Raw genomic sequence first — 20,464 nt, forward strand, 5'->3', positions numbered from 1 at the left:
AGTTTTTAATACTGTGTTGAGTTTGTGGTCAGAGAGGTCACAGATCTTTGACTGATAGGAGAGGCAGACCTTCTAAGAAAAGCTAATATACATCAAACTACTTACTTCCTTTTAGTTCCATTAGTTAGATTAGTTAATGCTTAATTTATGGATTCGTTTGAGTATGGCTCAACACTGGGAATGTTGCCAGATTTTATTCTGTTTTTCATTATGCAATTATGGGTTTTCCCCCCTTCTTTTAAAAGCTCTTTTTTTTTTTTTTAATGTCAAAGACTGTAGATATTCCCCCCAGTTTTGCTCATCAAGCATGTTCTGTTTACATATTTGTTTGGATTTTTTTTTTTACTTGTATCCACTAGAAGTCATGATCATTTTTTCTTTTATTAACAATCTCAGTCTAGTGATAAATCATTTCCTTCCATCCTATTGAGAACCAACACTGATTTTTAAGTACAGTCAAGGGGAATTAAAACAACACATCTTCCATAATTGTAATTTATTACTGCCTGTAACTTACACAGCAAACACTTCCCAGTTCTGTATTTTTAGATGCTAGTCAGGTTTCAAGCAGTAACTCACCACTTTACATGGGGGCCTGCTTAGATTTTCCCCCAGGTGGGCTTTATTCTTTAAAAATTAAGCCACATGCACCAAAAACCTGAGCTTTGAGCTATCAATCACCAACTTTAAAGCAACTGAATAGCATCACCATCATTATTCTGAATATCTATGGAGTTATTCCTCGTTTCCTGCTCTCTTCCAAGCTTGCTGGGCTCTTGAGCAAACTCCAGGACATGCCATCCAGTTCTCCTCACCGGTGTTCACCGCAGGCAGAGGTTTGCCAGGGAGCTTTACAGAAACTTCCAGTCTTACCCATATTATTTTTTTCTATGCTAAGAAAAGCATTTGACTTTCTCATAGTGTCACATCCTCTGCCAATTTACCCATCTACTGCTTAATGTGGAGTCACCAATGGAGATCGCTTGCTTGCCAGCCAAGCCTGGAGAACATGCCGTAGGAGCTGGTGGCTTTATATTGTGAAAATGTCAGCTGGGTTTGCCCTCTTCAGCAGCCTGTCCTGAATCCCCTTGATGGTTGACTTGCTGAGCACGACAGCAATTCAAACACCGTTAACCAATACTTGCCTTTTTCTGCAGCCCATGCAGAGGCAAACTGCATGTACTGCACGTGCAATGTAACACCTTTTATAGACACTATACATAATTACAGGTCCATGGTATGTCCTTCAAGAAGTGCAGAGATATAGCACAGATGGATTTGCTACTTCAAGAGCAAGGAAAACACTTCTTTATGGTGCTGATGGTGCAGAAAGTTTAATTGGATGAAGTTTGTTCCAATTTATAAATCTTTTGTATGCATTGGGAAGTGCAGCTAGGAAATCTAGATTAAAAGCTACATAAGATGGAGCCACCAGTACCAGGTGTATGTGTGTGCGGCGTGAGACTGAAGCTCTCTAGTACTGTATGTTTTATATTGTCTCTTCTAAAGAGACAGATCAAGGCTACTAACGTTCTTCTAATTATAGAAACCAAAGATACTGTTGGCTTCTCTTCATCACAGGCTCCTCCAAATGCCCAACATATCCTCTTAGGATCCCTCATGCCAGAAGTAACCTTGATAGTTTAAATCATATGCCTAATCTTTCATCCTCCACTTTTGTATAGCAAATGGCATCGTAAATACCAATATAATTCTACTGAAATAGCATTATTTGGCAACAGATCCCCATGTGCAATATAAACATCACTTCAAAAGCATGGCTCACAATCGCACAGCTTTCTTCTGTGTGTCCCAATATAGGTTATCAATGTAAAGTATATTATTGTATTGTGACTGTAGAGCTTTTTTTAGGCATGTACATCCGAACACGTTTGATTATAGTCTGAAGCAACTTTGGAAATCTTGATTGAGCCAACATTGCAGAGATCTCCAAGCTCACGTTAGTATTCAGTAATGGACTGGTAAAAGCACAGAGAAAGTTTAATTGCAATAACACACAATTCTAACTCATCATCTCTGTTGCAACTTATTTAGTGTCAAACATCTATGTACAAACCTTTGGGATACAAGTGGCTTAGGTATGGCATACGGAAACCCCATCTCTGCAGACCAGAATGATACATGTTTGTCACTTTGGAGAGCGGTACCTCCTATTTTGTACTAACTCAGCATCTCATTCAGTCAATGTTTAAAGTGATTCTGATAGTGTTCTGAAATTCAGTCAAACTTGGCGGGGCAAGTCAGTAGGTATGTGACAGTACCATGCCATTACTATGCATCCTGCAGCTTCCTTATTGCTCACTCTTGTAGCGAAGTACCTAGCACTGTTTGCTCAGCTTCTCAGCATCTGACTTTCTTTTCAGTTCTAGCATAAAAATAATTGATCACCAACATGACATTCTCCAAAACCAAGCATGCTTTGAAAATGCAAATCTGCATATTTTTCCCCCTTCCCCTTTGACGTTTAATGTACATGAGCCCCTAAACCACTTAACTGCCACATAGGACACCTTCATATTTGCAAGATAGTCAGCACCCCTCGCTGAGAGTTTTTACCATGCTGATGCAGACGTCCTTAAAGCCCTGGCAGAACACCCTGCTGATAGCTCACTTCATTTGGAGCAGGCCTGAGCCACCGGTTTGCCATAAATAAAAAACACAATTTGCAGTTAGGAATTCTTCCCCCGGTTAACTTGTCAAAATACCTTCTTTGAGGTGGACTTCTCAAGAAATATTTGGAATGATGATTATGTCTGAAGAGTTTAAAGTCCCAAACTGTATCATACATACATCATACCTCCATACAGTACCAACACAAAGCAGAAGTAAGACCGTGTGAAAGACAACGTGGGGTGCTCTCAAGAGATGTTAGCATTACATTAAGTCTTTACGTAAGAAAACGCGTTCCAGCATGATGTTCTCTGGCAGCACAGAGCGATGAACCCCAGCGGCATACTAGCACGAAGTCAAGATTTTTAGTGATGGAATAATTAATGCAAAGTGAAGCACTTGCAATCCTGCTTCCATATGTTGACCTTGTGCTGCAGGACAGATGTTCCACCTGGAAGTGAACAGGCAAAAAGCAATTTTCTGATGTGACACACACGACTTCTGACCGAGTTTCCTATAGCCTAGTATTCGCATGGTGTGTCTGCAGAAATCCAAAACACATAGCAATCCTTGGGTAGGTAAAACCTGCCCCTCTCAGTCACTGACATGCCAGGCTTTGGAACACTTCAGTTACACATCTCTGTCACAGTCTACAAAGTATATTTCATATTCAAGGCAGTATAAGCTAAAGTGTTTTAATCATTACAAACCCAATCACTAGGTCTGTTGTTCTGCACACCTACTAAGGACTCACAGTAAAAGACACACTCCTAAAACATCATAAAGGGTAAGTCCCACCATCAACAGCAGGCTGCATGACTTGGATGACTTTGAACTGCATCTCTGTAGTATATGAATATAAAATAGCACAGTATTGATTTTCCAGCTCAGTTCTACCAAGTGCTGAGCATCCTGAGCCCACTCCAGAAAAGCACTTAAATACGTTTTACTACTACTACTACTGTTCAAAAGTGTTCAATCCCTAGGTCAAATCTGAATAACATTATTTTTGCTTATTAAAAAGATAGGGTTTCCCTTTTGTTTTTTTTTCTTTTTTAATGAAATCATCACATTAGTTCAGAGCAGACAGCTCTGAACATCTGTCCCTGGAAACTGCAGAAAAGAATTCCAGCAAAAAGGAAGAAAATATTTCAAATCTCTACTATAATAAAGATTTTTTTTTTAAAGTTTTAAAAATAATCAGCCAGGCGTGATGGTGACAGAAAAAAAAATGAAAGGTATCTATGAAGGGGGAACCCCCCCTCCCCATGTTAAAGTCAACTGTGAAAGTCTCAAAGTTACACCAGTATTAACCCTACTCTACACAGGCCACAGACTTGACTTACGGCAGAAATACCGGAGCGCCAGCTGGAGTAAGAATACCTCTCAAGTACCACCGCCACCTTAGCCTTATTTAACAGCTACACTTGCACCTTCTGGAGGCGAGTCAAACAGGCAGGGTAGGTGAGGACCTGGCACTGCCGCTGTAGGCCGCGGGCCGGTTGGTCTGCAAGAGCGCACGAGTCACCGTACAATCTCAGATTTGGTTCTTCTTGAAGCGGCTACTGAGACTGTGCTGGCAGGCATGGAGAAAGAGATTTATCTGAAAAAGTTTTAAAGAACTTGCAAGACTCTGGCTTTGCAGCCAAGATAAAGGCCAGAGTAACTAAGACACAAAACTGGAACAAAATAGTTCAAGAGTCAAATGAAAGAGGATGCTAGCACGGCAGGGTTACTTGGAACAGACAGGTCACTTGAAATAGGCACCTGAGGTGGCTGCCCAGTCCTAAACTGTCCCTGGCAAAACTCAGCTGGGCCAAGACTACAGCCTTTGTTTCACTGAATTTATAGGTTTCCCCTGCCCTGCCCCCCCATCAGAAAAGTAAATACTGATGGGTTACATTCTTCTGTAATTCAGAAGCATCTAAACTCTCTTGGTGGTTATGAAAAGGACATGAACACTGCATTAGTCTAAGGCAGTACAGTCTTTGAAGAACACGTGGACCTCTCAAACTCTCAACCAAATGTCTGGAGAAAACCACTTTGAAAAGTCCATGCAGGATTTGACTGACAGAAAATACAACTATTGAGACATGTTTTATACATACCACAGAAAAAATCCAAACATATGTGGAAGGCCAGGTAGCAGTTGTGTGGAATTTTATAGTAGTCTGTGTTTCCTGTTTCTAATTTTACTGCCTTCAAACAAAATGGAAGCATAACTGGCCAGTTTAAGGATAATCTCACTTCATTCAAATGTAAATCCATTTTTTATGTTTAGTCTGAGATATCTTGAAGAGATTTCACAGTCCCTCACTTAAAGCACAACATACAGCTGCAAACTCATTGGGCACAGAGAGCTCATTGCCGGCTTACCTGGCAAAACACTGTCTGTATGAGGAACACTTATGGTCTTCCAACTCTACTTTCTGGAGCTGTCATCCAGAAATCTTAAGAGCTTTTTTTTTTCCTCCCTTATTTTTTTTTTCTTTTTCTGAGACTGGATAAAGGGAAGCTTTAAGGAAAACATTATGGCTGCAAAAATAGTTTTGCCAATTACATTTTGATCTTGGGATCCTGCAAGCTTAGTCAGGAAGAGATTACCTTGCCAGTCATCATAGCTTGCCTTTCAGTTTTGAATAAGCAAGATGAGGAACTAAAAGATGAACCAAGAATGAAGAAAACGAGTTTCAGCATGGGCTAGATCCCTGAAATACCTCAGCTCCCAAGGCATGGATTATTATGGGTACATGGAGTATCACCTATTCCAAGCAGGCCTTCTTTTCCCAGGCAAGCACAAAGCAACAGCGGTTGACATTGGCACAACCACATTTGGGAGCCTTTCAGGAGCTTGTGTGTGCAGATCAAATGGAGAGGGGAAAAAAAAAAAAAGGTGAGGGGGCTCAGAGGAATGGAGAGCGACCTAAACAGCCCGAGCTCCTCTCAGCCTTCTGTAAGGCAATTCTTTCCATTTTCAAGGCAATGAAGAGAAGTTTAAGGAAACACCTAATCACAGTCTGTACGAACAGGAAATTCAACATAGCTGTTCATTAGCAAACTAGCTAACTAACTAAAAGTGGAAAATTAATTGAGCTATAAATAACTTTAAATCAGGAGGATTTAATTCTTGCAGCCAATCTAGAATCCAGCCTGTAGCTCTTTGTAAATTGTAATGACGGCTTCAGGATTGCCTCTTTCCCCTTCAAAAAGATGTTGCCTTGTTTTTAGTAACCAGACATTATAAAACCAGAAAGGGGTATCAAATTGATTTCATACGATTGCACTCTGCTCATGTAAGGACTGGATTTTCTGTAGCAATTTCAGACACGGCTGCAGGTACTTTCCACATACAATAGCTGCCTGTGCGTATGGGTGAAAATGCAAGGTTACCAATCTTTCGTGCCTTTGGAGACTTCTGAGAGCAGAAGCAAAGCTCTTGGATACATCTCCTTGGATATACAGCCAGCCCCTCAGCAACAGAGGGACCGTCAGCTCATACAGCTCCTATTCTTTTAGCTAACTGGCTAAGGCTCAGAAAGACACTCATCTCCAGTCTGGCATGCTTCTTCAAAAGAGACATTAAAGCCTGGCCGTCCACGAGTGAGTGAGTTACAGTATCACATCAGAGGGGAATTATCTGCCATCCAGAGCTTCCCTCGCAGACGTAGCCTTGTAAGCTACATAGGTAAGGATGGCCAAGGAAATAGTACAGTCAATAACAAGCTGCGGCAGCCTTAATCAGAATGGCCTCTGAAGACAAAGCTCTCAACAACAAAGCGTTTCGTTTATACTTCATCGGATATTTGAAATAAGGAATCACTTAACTCCAAGGCAGAGCTTACTGAGCAGCTAAGTGGAAACATTTGTGTGTAAGAGACTTGCTATCCGTGAGAAAACAGGGAACAGTCTTCCACTAGTCAGTTTTACGAGTTCATTGTGGTGATCCGGTTCTGAGTGGTCCATGACTTACCCTCTGCCATGGACTGAATTAAAAATACTGAGCCAAGTTAAGAGGTCATTTGATGCTACAATTAGCATAGAAAATGTACTTGCTTTGAGCTGCAGATGTTCCCAAGCATGCTTTTTAAAGAGCATTGTATGAAACCCTGAAACCAGTAGTTTCATGTAAACAGTTTTAAATGCAATTTTCCTTTCCAGAATACACCAAAATTAAAGACGTCATAGTTTCAGTAAAGAAACCGATTTTCAGTGAACCAGAAACCTTCAGCTTGGTACAACTAACCAGATATCTAAAAGAACAGAAGTTCAATAGTTTCATAAACTGAAAGGACCCAATATGGTGACTAGGTAATTTTAGCAATTCAAGCAAGTTTCAATAGGAACAGTCTGTGAACCATTAATAGCAACATGCTATAGAGTACAGGAAACAGTAATTCCACCCCACTGCCCATCTGATAAAACATGAGTTCTCCCAGTTCGTTCCCAACATCTATCCCAACTAATGGCAGCTCTGTTAGTCCTGCAGGGAATAAAATCCGTGGCGATGCCACACTACTTTCAGGTTAAGAACCGCTGGCCACACAGCCCTGCCTGGTCCTTCCCCCCACCCAGATCGACACAGCTGATGCTCTTCAGTCTTAAATGAAGCGATTCACTTGGAATTTTAACAGTAAAATAATTTTAACCATATCTTTTAAGAAGTAATTCCATTTTTTAGTTTTTAGTTTTTTTTTTTTTTTTTTTTTTTTTCTTCCATTTACAGCAGAACAATGCAGAACTCTTTCAGTACTGGCCTGGAAATTGAAAATTCACTGGTATTCAGGAGACTCGCAGCTACAAGTGGCTGCAAGAGACCTGCATTTTTTTTAACAACTGAAATCTTGACTGGCGACCAACCTGAGTCATTTAAAGGCAAAACAACTATGCCTAGTAATAGCTGAAAGTCTGCTTAAACCATGTATTCTGATGTCTGCACTTTTCAAAAGCCTTATTCACAGGACAATCCCATGGCTAGGAACTATTAATAAGGCAGCTTCCAATGAGATACAATTCAGTTACAACACAACAGTACTAGCAGTATTTCTATAAAGTTTGAAATGTTTTTAATATGTACATTCTTAGTAAATATTAAAGTAGTGCTTTTCTCTTGCACTTTTTTCTTTAGACTTCTAAAAGGGCATCAGAAATACAGTTTTCACCCCCCTCCAAACCAATGCACAGTTGTTACCTTCGTAACAAGCACATATGAATTCTGTACACCTTTCCCTCCCCACAAAAGAAAGAAAAATATGCCATGACTATCCAATTACACATCATCACAAGTTTAAATTACGCATACAAATAATTCCAGAGTATTTAGAAAAACCCAACATATTGGATTTATGAAACCATTCCATGCATTCAACAACAACAAAAAAAAGAAAAAAGAAAAAAGATTAAGTTTCTTTAAATGGTGTTTTCTCTTTCTGTCTAAGTACCGAGGTCTGGATTCAGTGTATCGCTAAGACTAACCATTGCTTGAGTCACAGAAACATGACAGTACATAGATAACCAAGTTTCTATTTATAGACAGTATGCTATACAGTTCCTACCTCTTTAATGAACGTCAAATAAAGCAAGTTTCGCTTTAAGAGAACAGTAAGAGGTGCTGCTAAACAGGTAACAACATTTTGAGAGGAAGGCTATGTATTTATATGATCCTGCTTACTAGCAGCAGTTAATTAGCAGGGTTCCTATGTTGTTAGCTAGCTTGGTTTTTTTCCAGAATGACAAGCTATTCAAGAGCTAGAGCTTACTAACCCAGAAATATCACCAATTTTATCCTCAAGAGGAAAAAAAACCACCAAAACAATTTATGCAGTGAAAGCCCTTGGGGGCAGTCTCTCTCATTACATAAAATCTTCGTATTTTCTACAAAAGAGGCTCATAGCACAACATACAGATTGGAAACAGACATTTTAGACATAGATAATAAACCTGAATTCAAAGGGTATTCTTTTTAACCTTTACTATGAAGAAGACAAGTAAAATTAAAATATTATTTACATGCAAAGGACTCTGCATGGTTTCATAATATCCTATTTTCGTGTTTGCCTTAAGATACTCCTTGAAAAGCTGTACTTCAGTTCTAAATTTATTTTACATGAATCTTGACAGGCATCAGTCTCAGGCATTACTCCCTCCCAGTAAATAAATCAATACTGTCAATATGCTCAATTTATTTTAACAAATCAATTTAGAGTGTCACATGTTCCTGATATACAGGGGTTAATACCTGTGCAAGTTAGTATCCATTTATTAGAACTGCAGTCAAGTACAGTAAGAGTACAAGATTGTTGATCAGTACCATGTGTTACAGCTGTTAACAATTCTGTTTGTGCCACAAAACCAGAAGTCAATCATTTTAAAAAAATCTTGGCTCTTCTTTAACCGAATTTACCAGGTGATGTTAATTACCATCCTTATCAATCAAATTTTTGTAAAGGCTATTTACAGTGTACATGGCTGAGCATGCACCTTACAGACACAAACACATCTGCCAGTTTGATACCATGTAATTACACAGTGCCTGAAAATGACAACACATCTTAAACACCATTTTAATTAACAGTTTCAAGCGGGAAATGGTCTTTATTTTACAACTGCTATACTTGCATGAATTTTTATTTTTTTTTATATAAAAACACTAACTCCTGTCCAGAAGTCTAGACACATTCTACATACTACAGGTTAAGGCAGTAAAAAAATGTGTTCCTGATAACTGGTCTTGACAATGTCAATTAAAGCTGTCTGAAGCCACTCCAGTTCTCCAACAGATCTTTGAAATCCCAAATAATTTGTGAGTGAGAAGAGTCCGTTTTGCTTTCTTCAGAGTTTCAGTAACAGAGAACAGAACAGAATTGGGTATGGCAGAACAGAATTGGGTATGGTAAGTTCAAAAGTGTTAAGGGAAGGGAACGCTTGATTTCAATTCACTCCGTAAGTTTAAAAGTTGAAAGGATACAGTTTTAGATGGGAGTCTGAATCAACCAAAAACTGTAGGGAATGAAGGAGGAAACCAATTTTATGCACATTACTGCATTCTTAAAAATATACTGTTATCTTCAACAATTCAAGTAAGGTAATAGACATTATCAAAAATAACTTCATGAACCATACTCAAGTTTCAAATCACATTCTCAAACTTTTAACCCAAAGCAGTTTTATTGTGTTAACTTCATATAATAAACCATTAAGGTCTGACTGTACAAATGGTTAATGATTTGCACTTGTGATTCCTGTAATAGCTAGCAGACTTGCTAACCAACTTACTGTAAAGATATGGCAGATTATGTATTTAATCAAAGCACTTTGATTTAGGCATGAAACAAATTCAAATGGTTAACATTCTGTGCTTCTAATGCATCACTCATAAGAGAGGCAAGAAACACCCACTATTGTACAGACAATTATTTTTACAGAAAACCCTTCCTTGAAATTAATCTTTTATCCGCAGCTGTAGATGAGAGTATAATCTGTTGTAAACAGGGCACTGTGTTGTAAAACCAGTTTTTTTTTAATTAAGATCTCTCTCCAAAAGTTGGAAAAACACAGACTCTTCAGAATGTCTTTCAGATGTAGCATGTTCTGTTTGCTATATCATAGTTACTTTCCTTTGATTTCTTTTTAAAGATGTTTGTGTTCACAGCAGTTCTGTTTTTAAAAATTGTTTGAAATTTATATAAAATTCTGTACATGTTCACAAATTATTGCATAAACAGCATAATCTTCATGACAGTATTCAGCAACACATGTCCATCTCAGGAAGTTCACGTTTCCCTTCTTGCTTTTTTCTTCTTTTTAACTTGTTTGGGGGATTCCCAGCTTTCTTCAGACTTTGCTAAAAACAAAACATAACTACAGTGTTAGGACTGAGGAAGTTTACACAGAATTGACTTTTAAAATCCTGGATAGTACACCCCATATTATTATGAAGCAATTCAGAACAATCAACTAGCGTGATTTTTGAAGGAGAGTTAAATTTACTTGCTTCTCCCAAATAGTCTAATTTGAAGTGCATCTAAACCCCCATTTGCTCATTTCAACCTACTTTTTTACACCACAAATGTGAAGAGTGATACACAACAAAAGTAATTCATTTTGTAAGTGTATTATTTACAGTATGGTCATTATTTTTTGACTAACTGGAAATAAAGTACATGTACACAATTGACATTAATTGTTCACTTTTAGCAGATTACATTGTTTTTAACCACTAAATATAAGTGACATGTCAGAAGAGTAATTTTAAAAATAATGAACTACATGGAGATGTGGTTACAGGAAATCCATAATAAAATAAAGAGCACTATGTTGTTTTATTAAAACAGATTGCCTTAAAACATGCTGGCTGCCAGAAGCGGCAAATCAGGTAAAATATTTTATATGCTGAACATAAAAGATGTTCTCTCAAGTACTGAGGCATGAGTCAGTCACAAGAGCCTTCATATTTTAGAACCAGAACAAAAAGTTCTAAGTTGACACATTGACTTGAAAAATTCTGTTTAATATATTCAAAACCAAGAGGCCAATTAGGTGCAGTTGAATGAGACTAATATTATGAAATCATCCGGTTTCTTCTGCAGTCATTAAAAACTGGTTTAGTACTTCAACACTTAACCAGGAAGTTCTTACGAAATATCAGTATTTATTAATCTCATTAAAAAGCCTAATTCAAACAACTTTTTTTTAAAAAAAAAAAAAAGCAATGCCTTTCATATCCTGACTTCCCTTCTAATTTTTCTGTCTTACTGGGTGAGTACTTCAGTATAAGCACTTTCGCCGAGTACAACAGAGGATATGTTTGACATCTCTGGGCACAGCATATTTTTAAAAAGCAATATACCTGCAGTAGTTCAGCCTGATATATGTGCTGTTAGGCTACAACAAAAATAAGCGCATCACCCAACACCTTTCTGCTCCCATATTAGTAACTGTTTTCCTTCACGATTACTAGATTTCATAGAAGCATATGGAAGATGATGTTAATGAGCTAAGTTGAGAAGTCAAAAAAGCCTGATAGGTTGAAAAATAGAATTGCTTATATTTTTTTTCCAAATTTCTGGTAGCTAAACATCCTGTCAACTGCTATGTTAGTACCCATCTGTTCCAGTGAAGACTCGCAAGCAGGCCTTTGAAACAGTGCTGGCAGAACTACTTAGTCACAGCATGGAGCTCCAGTCCTGATGGTGAAGAGTACATCCAAATGTCTATTAAGGACTGGACGAGGCCAACAGACATTTTCAGTCATTCAAGCATACAAAGCCAGTTTTTCCCCACAGTGAAAGCACATTTGTCAAAGTACTTCAATGAAAGCTAAAATACGGCAAGATATATATAAATGAAATACATAAGGACCCGATATGGCACTCAAGCCAAACCTCAGGGCAAAGCATTCTGACTATATAGGCTCTACGGAAAAAAAGTACACCCTGAATTCAGACGAATGAATTGTACTGAGAGATACTTACTCTGTGGAGGAGGCACACTGTTTTGCTTAATATTGGGACTAGAAACATCTGTCTCTTGCAGCATCTGTGGCACTTGGGAAGCGATCTTGTCAGAATCGCTCTCTGATACAATTACAGATGGCTCAGTAGAAACAGCAAGTGAAGGAGCCTCCTCAGGCTATTTGAAAAACAGAAAAAAGTTTCCAAAAGTTTATTAAGTCATGCAACAGTAAAACACTCTTATATGGCAGTATACTTAGTAGCTGCTGGAAAGATGGCATTGAAAAATTAAGCCAATATTAAAATCCTTCAACATTTTAAATCAAGGCTCCAAGACTATGACTGCCATCTAGTGCCAAAACTTTTAGTTGCATACAAGCAAAAATAAACCACACAAATGAATTCTTTAAAATACATGACATGCGAAGAAAGGGAGAACAATCTAAACATCACCAAGATCCTAAAAAGATTCTAGAATTCTAGAATCTAGATTCAGAAGAGATGCAAGACGGTGACATGTATGCGTTTGCAAGGCAAACAGGCAAGCTGTATAGGTCCAAATAAGCAACTCAAACACCAAAATAAATCAAACTTTTATAATATTTAGAAAGCATTTGCAGTCATTCCTACCAACTGCTCAAAACACTCTGTATGCTTATATTAGAATAACAGATATTTGTGAGAGCAGTCAGAACATATTTCAGTGGAAACTACTGTAGGAATAACTGCCAAGTAAAAGATACTCCTAGTATTTTCCAGTTAACCAGTCTATTTTGAAAGTTCCCACTACAGAGACAAGATGTAACTGTAGCTTACTATGTAGCACTTATTGGAATTAAAGTACAATAAAACAGAAGTCAAAATGCAAAAAAAAAACATTTTGACATTCCAATAGGAAAGTCAGAACGTAAAAAACATATGATCCCACAGCAGGGACCTACTGACAAAAGGCTTCAAATAAAACTGTATTAGAAAACAGTACCTCAGTCAAGTAATAAACCCCAAACATTAGGATGTTATTAAGAAGTCATGGCTGTAGTTGTGCCACAACAGCCAGGACCTGGAACTATCACACAAAACAGTGAAGTCTACATCCAGCCCTTGATGTGGATGTACACAGATCCTACATTATAGTCACCAGTTTGTACTGCTTCCATCACTGTAATGCAAGCATCTCAAAAATTTAGTCGGAACATACAAAAGAGCAGAGAGATACACTTTTTTTACTTTTCTTTTTAATCATATCATACTGAGCAAGAAGTCAAACAACTTTAAAAAACCCAACACAAATTTAGAGGGTAGCAGTTCTCTAACCTTTTATGAACAGAGGAGTTTGCTGTGCCCTTACACATCAACTGAAACAATTTTTTAATAACTATAATTGCAGTATTTCTCTTAATCTACTGAAAACATGGTAATCTTGACTTTCTTTTTTTAATATCAACCATGCTGATAAAATGAACTCCCATCCTACAGGATTTCCAAGCTCAGCCATTCTGATGTTGTCTAATGGTTAGCAATCATCAACTACATAAATACGTGAACTCTAACAAAATGGATGTGGCCTCTAAAACAGAAGGACTTAAAGTTCCTAGTTGCACAAGGTAATTGATTCAGGTCACTGGTATCAGTTTTGTTAGGACAGAGTCACTCTCCACCTGCAGGTAAAACAACTCAATTAAGGTTGAAATGGCATATAGCTGTCTAATTGACTAACAAACATGTTGCAGCTTGAATGTTAAAGCATGCAGTACTACTGCAAACGTGTACATACAGCACTATCTGGACATTTTTCCAAATACCATACTTCCATCTGAATTTTGGATGAGAGGAAGTGGATAGCTACACCAAACATTAAGAATTGGGTACTACTCTTCGCTAGGATATTCTATATGTTAACACATCAGTTCAGAAAGGAAACTTGAAACAGTGAATAAAGCCTATTTGATAATATAAATAGTTACATGCATAATTCTACATTTTATTAATGAAGTAGTGACTTGTGAAACTGTTACAAATGAAGGATTTCCAAAGATTTCTTCATGTAAAACCTGTGCCTGCTGATAAAATGCCAAAGGTTTCCACACAGCCCATTGTATATGGGAAAAATATCATCAGCATATAAAAACCAGAAATGTTCAGCAGTCAGCTGTTTCTGGTCTTTATGAGGATATTCTGGATAGTAACTTATTTGTACTTACTTTATTTTTCCTCATATTTGGTTCTCATGTCTTGGAGCATTTGCTCAAGACTAGATTACCTACCTTGGAAACTTAAGTCATCCATTTCACACATCAGTCACAGACTGTTTTTCTAAAACTTTTTAGAACAGCTAAGTCAAACAACATCAGAAGGCATCTTTGCACGTGTGAAATTACAATGAAACCAAATCTGATGGCAAGGAGACTTGATAAAGACTGATACACCATCTGCATTGTCAGATACAACAATTCACAAATTGTCCTTTATCAAGTACAACTAAATTCCAGAGAACGTTGTTGGTAATAGTTTTGTTTGTCCTTTGCCCCCACACCAAGTTTAATACAAGCTATGTCTTGTTTCACAAAATTGCCACTAACACAGCTATATATGAACAGACTGAATTTAGGACTCAAGAGTAACAGGAGCACTCGAGCCCCCAAAAAATAGCGCTCAGTGTAGGTCTACATCAGAGCTGATGCCATCAAATCACCTAGGAAGGTGGGTATGGTTTTAAACACTAAACAACTGAGCAAAGTATACTGAAACTAGGCTGATATTTTGGTAGTGCCAATACCTCATGAGAAAAAAATAAAATATCTAACTGCAGATCAAAAGAATCATTACATGTAGCTGAAAAGTATTTCCCAAATCAACTTAGATTTCTGAACAGCAAAAGCTAGCCTTTTGGGATGCACCAGTATACCTCTTTCTAGATGTCAAAAAACCCACCTTGATGTCTCAATGCAAATATGAGTTTTCTGTCTACACATTTTCAACCATGGCCTCCAACACAAAACAATGTAGTTGCTTTTAAGGTTTTTAAAAAAAAAAAACACACCACCAGGAATAAAGCCACTTGAACACTTAGGCAGATGTCTTTTTTCACACACAGCTTCAAAAAAACCACATAAAAAACAACTATGCACTAGTCAGATAGAATAGGTAGCTATTGCTAACCTTGAATAAAGGCTGAACTGAACCTAAACTAAATAATTATAGAAAAAGCTCTACTTCAATGCGGGATATTTAGAATAAGCTAAAAGTATATCTGAATGTGCTTTTCAAGGCACATGTCCTCAATAAACACTTTCTGCACTTTTTCTTTGGTGACCTGCAGCCTCTCATAAAAGATTCCATTCTAATAATATCTTCATTTGAATCTTAAGACCTTATCATCTCTATAAAACAGATGCTGAGCAATTAAAAAGTAAAACTCAATATTCTGACAGATATTCTGTGGTACCAAAGTGCTGTCTCACTGCTTTTGTTCACTCTTTATGGAACACAAAACCAATACCACTGGAAATATTAAATACTTAACTTCTTCCTACAATGTCATGCTTGTAGAATAACAGTATCTCAAAAAGCTGCTAGCTGAAGAAAGATTAAAGAGAACTTGTATTCTCTAGAATATTTGTTTCAACTGTGAGCTGAACCAAACAGTCAGTTTGTGAATTGGTTCAAATAAAAACTTTTCAGTCTTTAACATTAAGCTCAGCACAGCCATTAAAAATCAAATTTAGACTGCATTTAACTCAGAATATAGTAAGTCAGTAACACTTCATTCTGTTGCAATGAAACAGTAAAATATGCTATTAGTCTTGTACTCAGACCTAGTAGTTCTTAGGTTTCCAGATTTCAGAGTTTTAAACTATTGCTTGAACATTCAAACAAGAACATAACTTGACAGTCATGAAAGTGACTACTAATTTAGAAGGTACTGCTTTTCAGAGTAGACATCCTTTTTGAAACTCATAACTGACCTGCACCTAAAATTCAACCTCTCAATCACCTTTATATTCATAAACATACAGCCTGAAGCAATATTCTTACTGTAACCTTACCCATACAAATTAACGTTTCAATGGACTTTGAGCACTTCTAAATCAGAAATTGTAACATAAACCCAATTTTGTATCCCTACCTTAGCTGGTTCACTAGTACTTATGGTCTTCAGAGAAAAAGCTATTTCCTGCTGTGGTTGAACTTTTGAGGTATCCTCCTGAAATTCCTCTGCAGCTTCTCTATCCAGTTCTTCCGTTTCCTACAAAAGGGGGGGTGGGAGGGAGGAAAAAAAAAAAAAAAAAAGCCTGTGTTTACAGTAAAGTTCTGACTCTTCTTCCCTGCACATTTTGTTGCCATAATCAGCTTGTGTAATTAAGAAAATCTATCTAAAAACAAATTGAAGTACTAGCCTATGCTAACACTCAAAATTTATAGAATGACATAATACAAAAATACCCATAGAACCCAATAAAGCCCAGAAAGCAGTATTCTTCATGCAATTTACTAACAAAAATCCCAATCTCTGAATGAACTTCACACTCCTGTGAAATTATGAGGATGTGAAATTAAACTGAAGCTACTCCAAAAACTTTGCAAAAGTATCAGGATGAGACTTCACTGCTCTCAGTTCTGTGCTTTGTTACAAGTTAAATGTTTTTAAATGCAAGCTCTGTATATTAACCTGTACAGTTTTCTATCATATATTAAGCTTTAATAATATTTTTGCAACCCAATTTAGTCTGCCATGACTAAGTATCCAAGAGTCTCAACCTTTACTCCTTAAACACTCTAATGGTGGCAAGTTTTCATTTTACAGGAGGAATTAGAGTAGTTACATTTGTTTATAGCACCAGAAGAATCCTGTAGTGGTGAACAGTAAACAGAAAACAGGTCTCTGGTTTCAAGCTGGAAGTACCTCTTGAAACACTGTTTCTTCACTAATTTCCCCTGGAACCTTGTGAAAACACAGTCACAGACTAAGTCTGTTGATTCTTGACAGGAAAGAATATATATATATATTGCCTTACATCTAGCTCTGAAGAGGCTTCCACTGCCTTGACAAACACTGAAGTCAACAACAAACATGAGTGTGAACACTTAAGTATAATCAGTGAGAAAGATGATGCTGTTTAATGAACATGTTCAATTTTCAGAGGATAAATATACAAATTTTGAGTTTGAAGTAGGACTGGCAAGTTAAATTACTAAACTGCTATAACAAGGATAACTTATCTGTGATGTATTAGTAGTTCTGTCTGCTGCTATCAAGCAACACCCCCCAATTTTCCATAAAAATTTAATACAGAGAAACTCTCATCTTTAAACTGATGATCTCATAGACTGATGGATTGAAAGAAAAAGCAACAAAATCAGAATGGTTGGAGACCAATGGGTAGAATAAATTAATCTGATCATGTGAATATGGACAGTAGGATCCCATCTGACATATACAACTTAAAAGGCAGCTCACAGGGAACGGGAAAAAAAAAATTTCAGAATGCACTCACTGACCTTAAGATCCATGCAAGACATCCACAAACACCTGTTAACCATAGCCTATTAACCTTGACTTACACTTAGAGTCATTGCAGATACTAGAACATGACAGATTTCAATTACAAAAAAGCTGCAGTCCTAGTACCCTGTTTGAATTTGCCTCAAAAAACTGCACTGCAAATAGACACAAGCATCCACCTCCACACAGACAACTTTAAAAGAATTCTATGTAATAGGAATTTAATCTTCTGAAATAGTTTTAATAAAATCTCAGACTGAAAGCATGATAATCATAAAAAGCAAATCCAAAGCAAGAATGACTGAAGTAATGCTTTCCCCCTCTCTCCAATTCACCTAGTCAGATTCAACTGAGCATTTAACATTTTGTGAAGAATTATGAATGGCTGTCACTACAAAGCAGAAGCAGGATGTATTCTGAGCATGAGCTATTAAAAGCTTTTTCCTATTAGGAAAGTACTAGTTTTCATCTATTCAAACATGATTCACTTGCCAAGTGAAGTGCAATCTGCTTTTGCTATTTTTACAACAAATCTGTTTCAATGTAATTCTTCAAAAGCTATTTAAGTAATACAGAAAACTCCAGCCATCCTCCGTTTGCAAATACTATTTATCTCATTCAAATCTGACTCTCAGAGTAGCTCCACCTACTGAGTTCAAGGCGTTGATACTTACTATTTCACAGAAATCAAGCTATGACGGTACTTCAGAAAACCACTATATTCTCGTAGAATTGTACTTTAAGACAGCCTAAGAGAACACTTCAATTTCTCTCGTTCTCCTAGCTAGCTAAGTCCACCAAGGCAGCTGTCTTTCAAAGGACAGGAGAAGGCGGCTTCCCAGGCAGAGGAAAGTTCCTCCTGGAAGCATCTCTACAGTACAGAATGTTGATTTGATAGAAAATAAATAACTCAGGATAAACATTTTCCACATATTTCATGCTTTCCATAAATCCAGCAAAACTATGTTGTATTCAAAAGTCAAACATGGAATAATTAAAAATAAAGGAAGTACTAGTAAGAGAAGGATTACTTTAACTCTTGAGAAACAAGAGTAGACAATCCAATACCATAAGGAAATTAACTCCCCCAAAATAATTTTTGCTTAAGACGCTAATATACAAAAATAAGGTGATTCTGTGAATTCCTCACAATTGCCTTTCAGACTACCCAGATTTTGTTCCATTTACCTGTGCAGGAGAGTTAGCTTCTTCACCCTGCTTCTTCTTTTTCTTCTTCTTTTTCTTGGATTTGCCACTTGTAGAACTCTGAAGAAGTGGCTCTGCTTTTTCTCTTTCATTATCTGAGGCCTTCATATCAGAATACAAGGTATTCAGCATTTAAAATGACAATGAAACATACCTTCTATAAACTAGACACAAATTATAGCTATTAAGGAACTTAATTCAATATAAAAGTACAAATGAACACAATCTTATCTGTTCAGTTCATTTTAGGAAGACCACATTCTTTACATGCTATCTGGTAATATAGGTACAGGAGTTGGGAATGAAAAAGGCAACAGAGCACCATGTACTGGCAGCATGGGAATGCTGTTTTTCATAGAGAGAATTAAATATTGTTAAGAACTATTTATGAAAACAGATCTAAATCCTCTCTTAGCCTACAATGATAAGGTAATCCATATATTATGGTAAGACAGTAAGATTTGACACGGAGCTAAGTGGCTTCTATATTCTCAATAAGAACTTTCAGCATTTTCCTTCTCTGTGTACACATTAAACACAACTGTGCTACTCTTATCAGTGTAAAAGAGATGAGAGATTACCTTTATCACCACCCTTAAGTTACTTTAAGAAATGGCAGTGGTAAGGGCAAAGTCTTGCAGCTAAAGAGAAAATATCACCTTTTACCTTCTGAACATCAGATATCTCTTCAGGTTGAGGAACAGAAGCAACTTTTTCTTCATCTACCCAGTTTCCCCACTCTTCTGCTGGTGCATTCCAATCAGAGCTGGGATCAGATGAAGAAAGTCCATCTACAAAGATTAAAAAAATTTTTCAGGAATGTCTCCTTACTTCACAGGTGCTCTTTGACAGTTTTTTTAAAAAAAATCTATGCAAAAAAACACTTATTGTTCTCAAGATATAAATATTCATTTCCTGTATTTCTGAAAAAACAAAGATTTTAATGATAGGTGGAAGACTTTTGTAAGTAATGAGTAAGACCTGGTTATTTTACAGAGCAATCGGATTACAAACTAGTCACAGCAGCAGCTAGCTAGATGCAATTGCTTTGAGGTACTTTTCTAGACTATGTGAAGGGGGACAAATTTAAGAGTTCTTCTCTACCTTAAACTTTCTTCCTAGTTTGTGAAAAAATTAAGACGAACTGGAACACTGATCAATCTTACTTTAGTAAGAATCCTTTACAAGTGATATATCTAGAAGCGTAGATCTTACTGAGCCAAAAGTCATCCTGTAACACATTTTTTTAATAACCTTATTTTTTCTAAGACTCTAAGTCCCTACTCCATTTTGCTGTTGTTCACTTATCATGGCACATATTCATGTTGTCACACAGGAATGACAGATTTAAAGGATCAGTTATATAAAGATTAAAAATATCTGAAGGGAAAAACTAAGACTTGGACTGTCTGTTTAGTAGAAAGTTACAGCAAGCCGATTTTAAAACAGAACACTTTGAAAAAGGTCATCTCTCATTTCATGTTTATATTAGTGTCAGAAATATTTCTGCCAAATTGAAGGAGAAGAGGCAAACTTGGTCTGCCAACTACAGTGGGATTCAGCTTAAACATTTGAAAATTAAGTCAAAATGAAAAGCAGTAATTACCAATTAAATCTACTGGCAAACATTATGAAACCAAAAATACACTAAGAGATCTTAAGATTACTTATAATA

General features: G+C 36.9%; 1 protein-coding gene across 2 annotated transcripts in view; it reads right to left on the reverse strand.

Annotated features, from left to right (window-relative positions):
• Positions 1-8,795: 8,795 nt before the first annotated feature.
• MTDH (metadherin) overlaps positions 8,796-20,464 on the reverse strand; it is a 33,558-nt gene continuing 21,889 nt past the window's right edge. Inside the window, exons 9-13 of one of the 2 annotated variants that reach the window (XM_087749206.1) lie at positions 19,456-19,580; positions 18,772-18,891; positions 16,207-16,326; positions 12,102-12,258; positions 8,796-10,471 (exon numbers count right to left, since the gene is read on the reverse strand). In XM_087749206.1, coding sequence (XP_087605332.1) covers positions 10,401-10,471; positions 12,102-12,258; positions 16,207-16,326; positions 18,772-18,891; positions 19,456-19,580 — 593 coding nt within the window. In that variant the 3' untranslated portion in view covers positions 8,796-10,400. The remainder of the gene's footprint in view (positions 10,472-12,101; positions 12,259-16,206; positions 16,327-18,771; positions 18,892-19,455; positions 19,581-20,464) is intronic. The other variant, XM_087749214.1, reaches the window with a different exon arrangement.

The sequence above is a fragment of the Nipponia nippon genome, unplaced genomic scaffold (assembly GCF_047370975.1).
Source record: "Nipponia nippon isolate SJK-2023a ecotype South Korea unplaced genomic scaffold, ASM4737097v1 scaffold_1, whole genome shotgun sequence".
In the NCBI taxonomy this organism is placed as follows: domain Eukaryota; kingdom Metazoa; phylum Chordata; class Aves; order Pelecaniformes; family Threskiornithidae; genus Nipponia; species Nipponia nippon.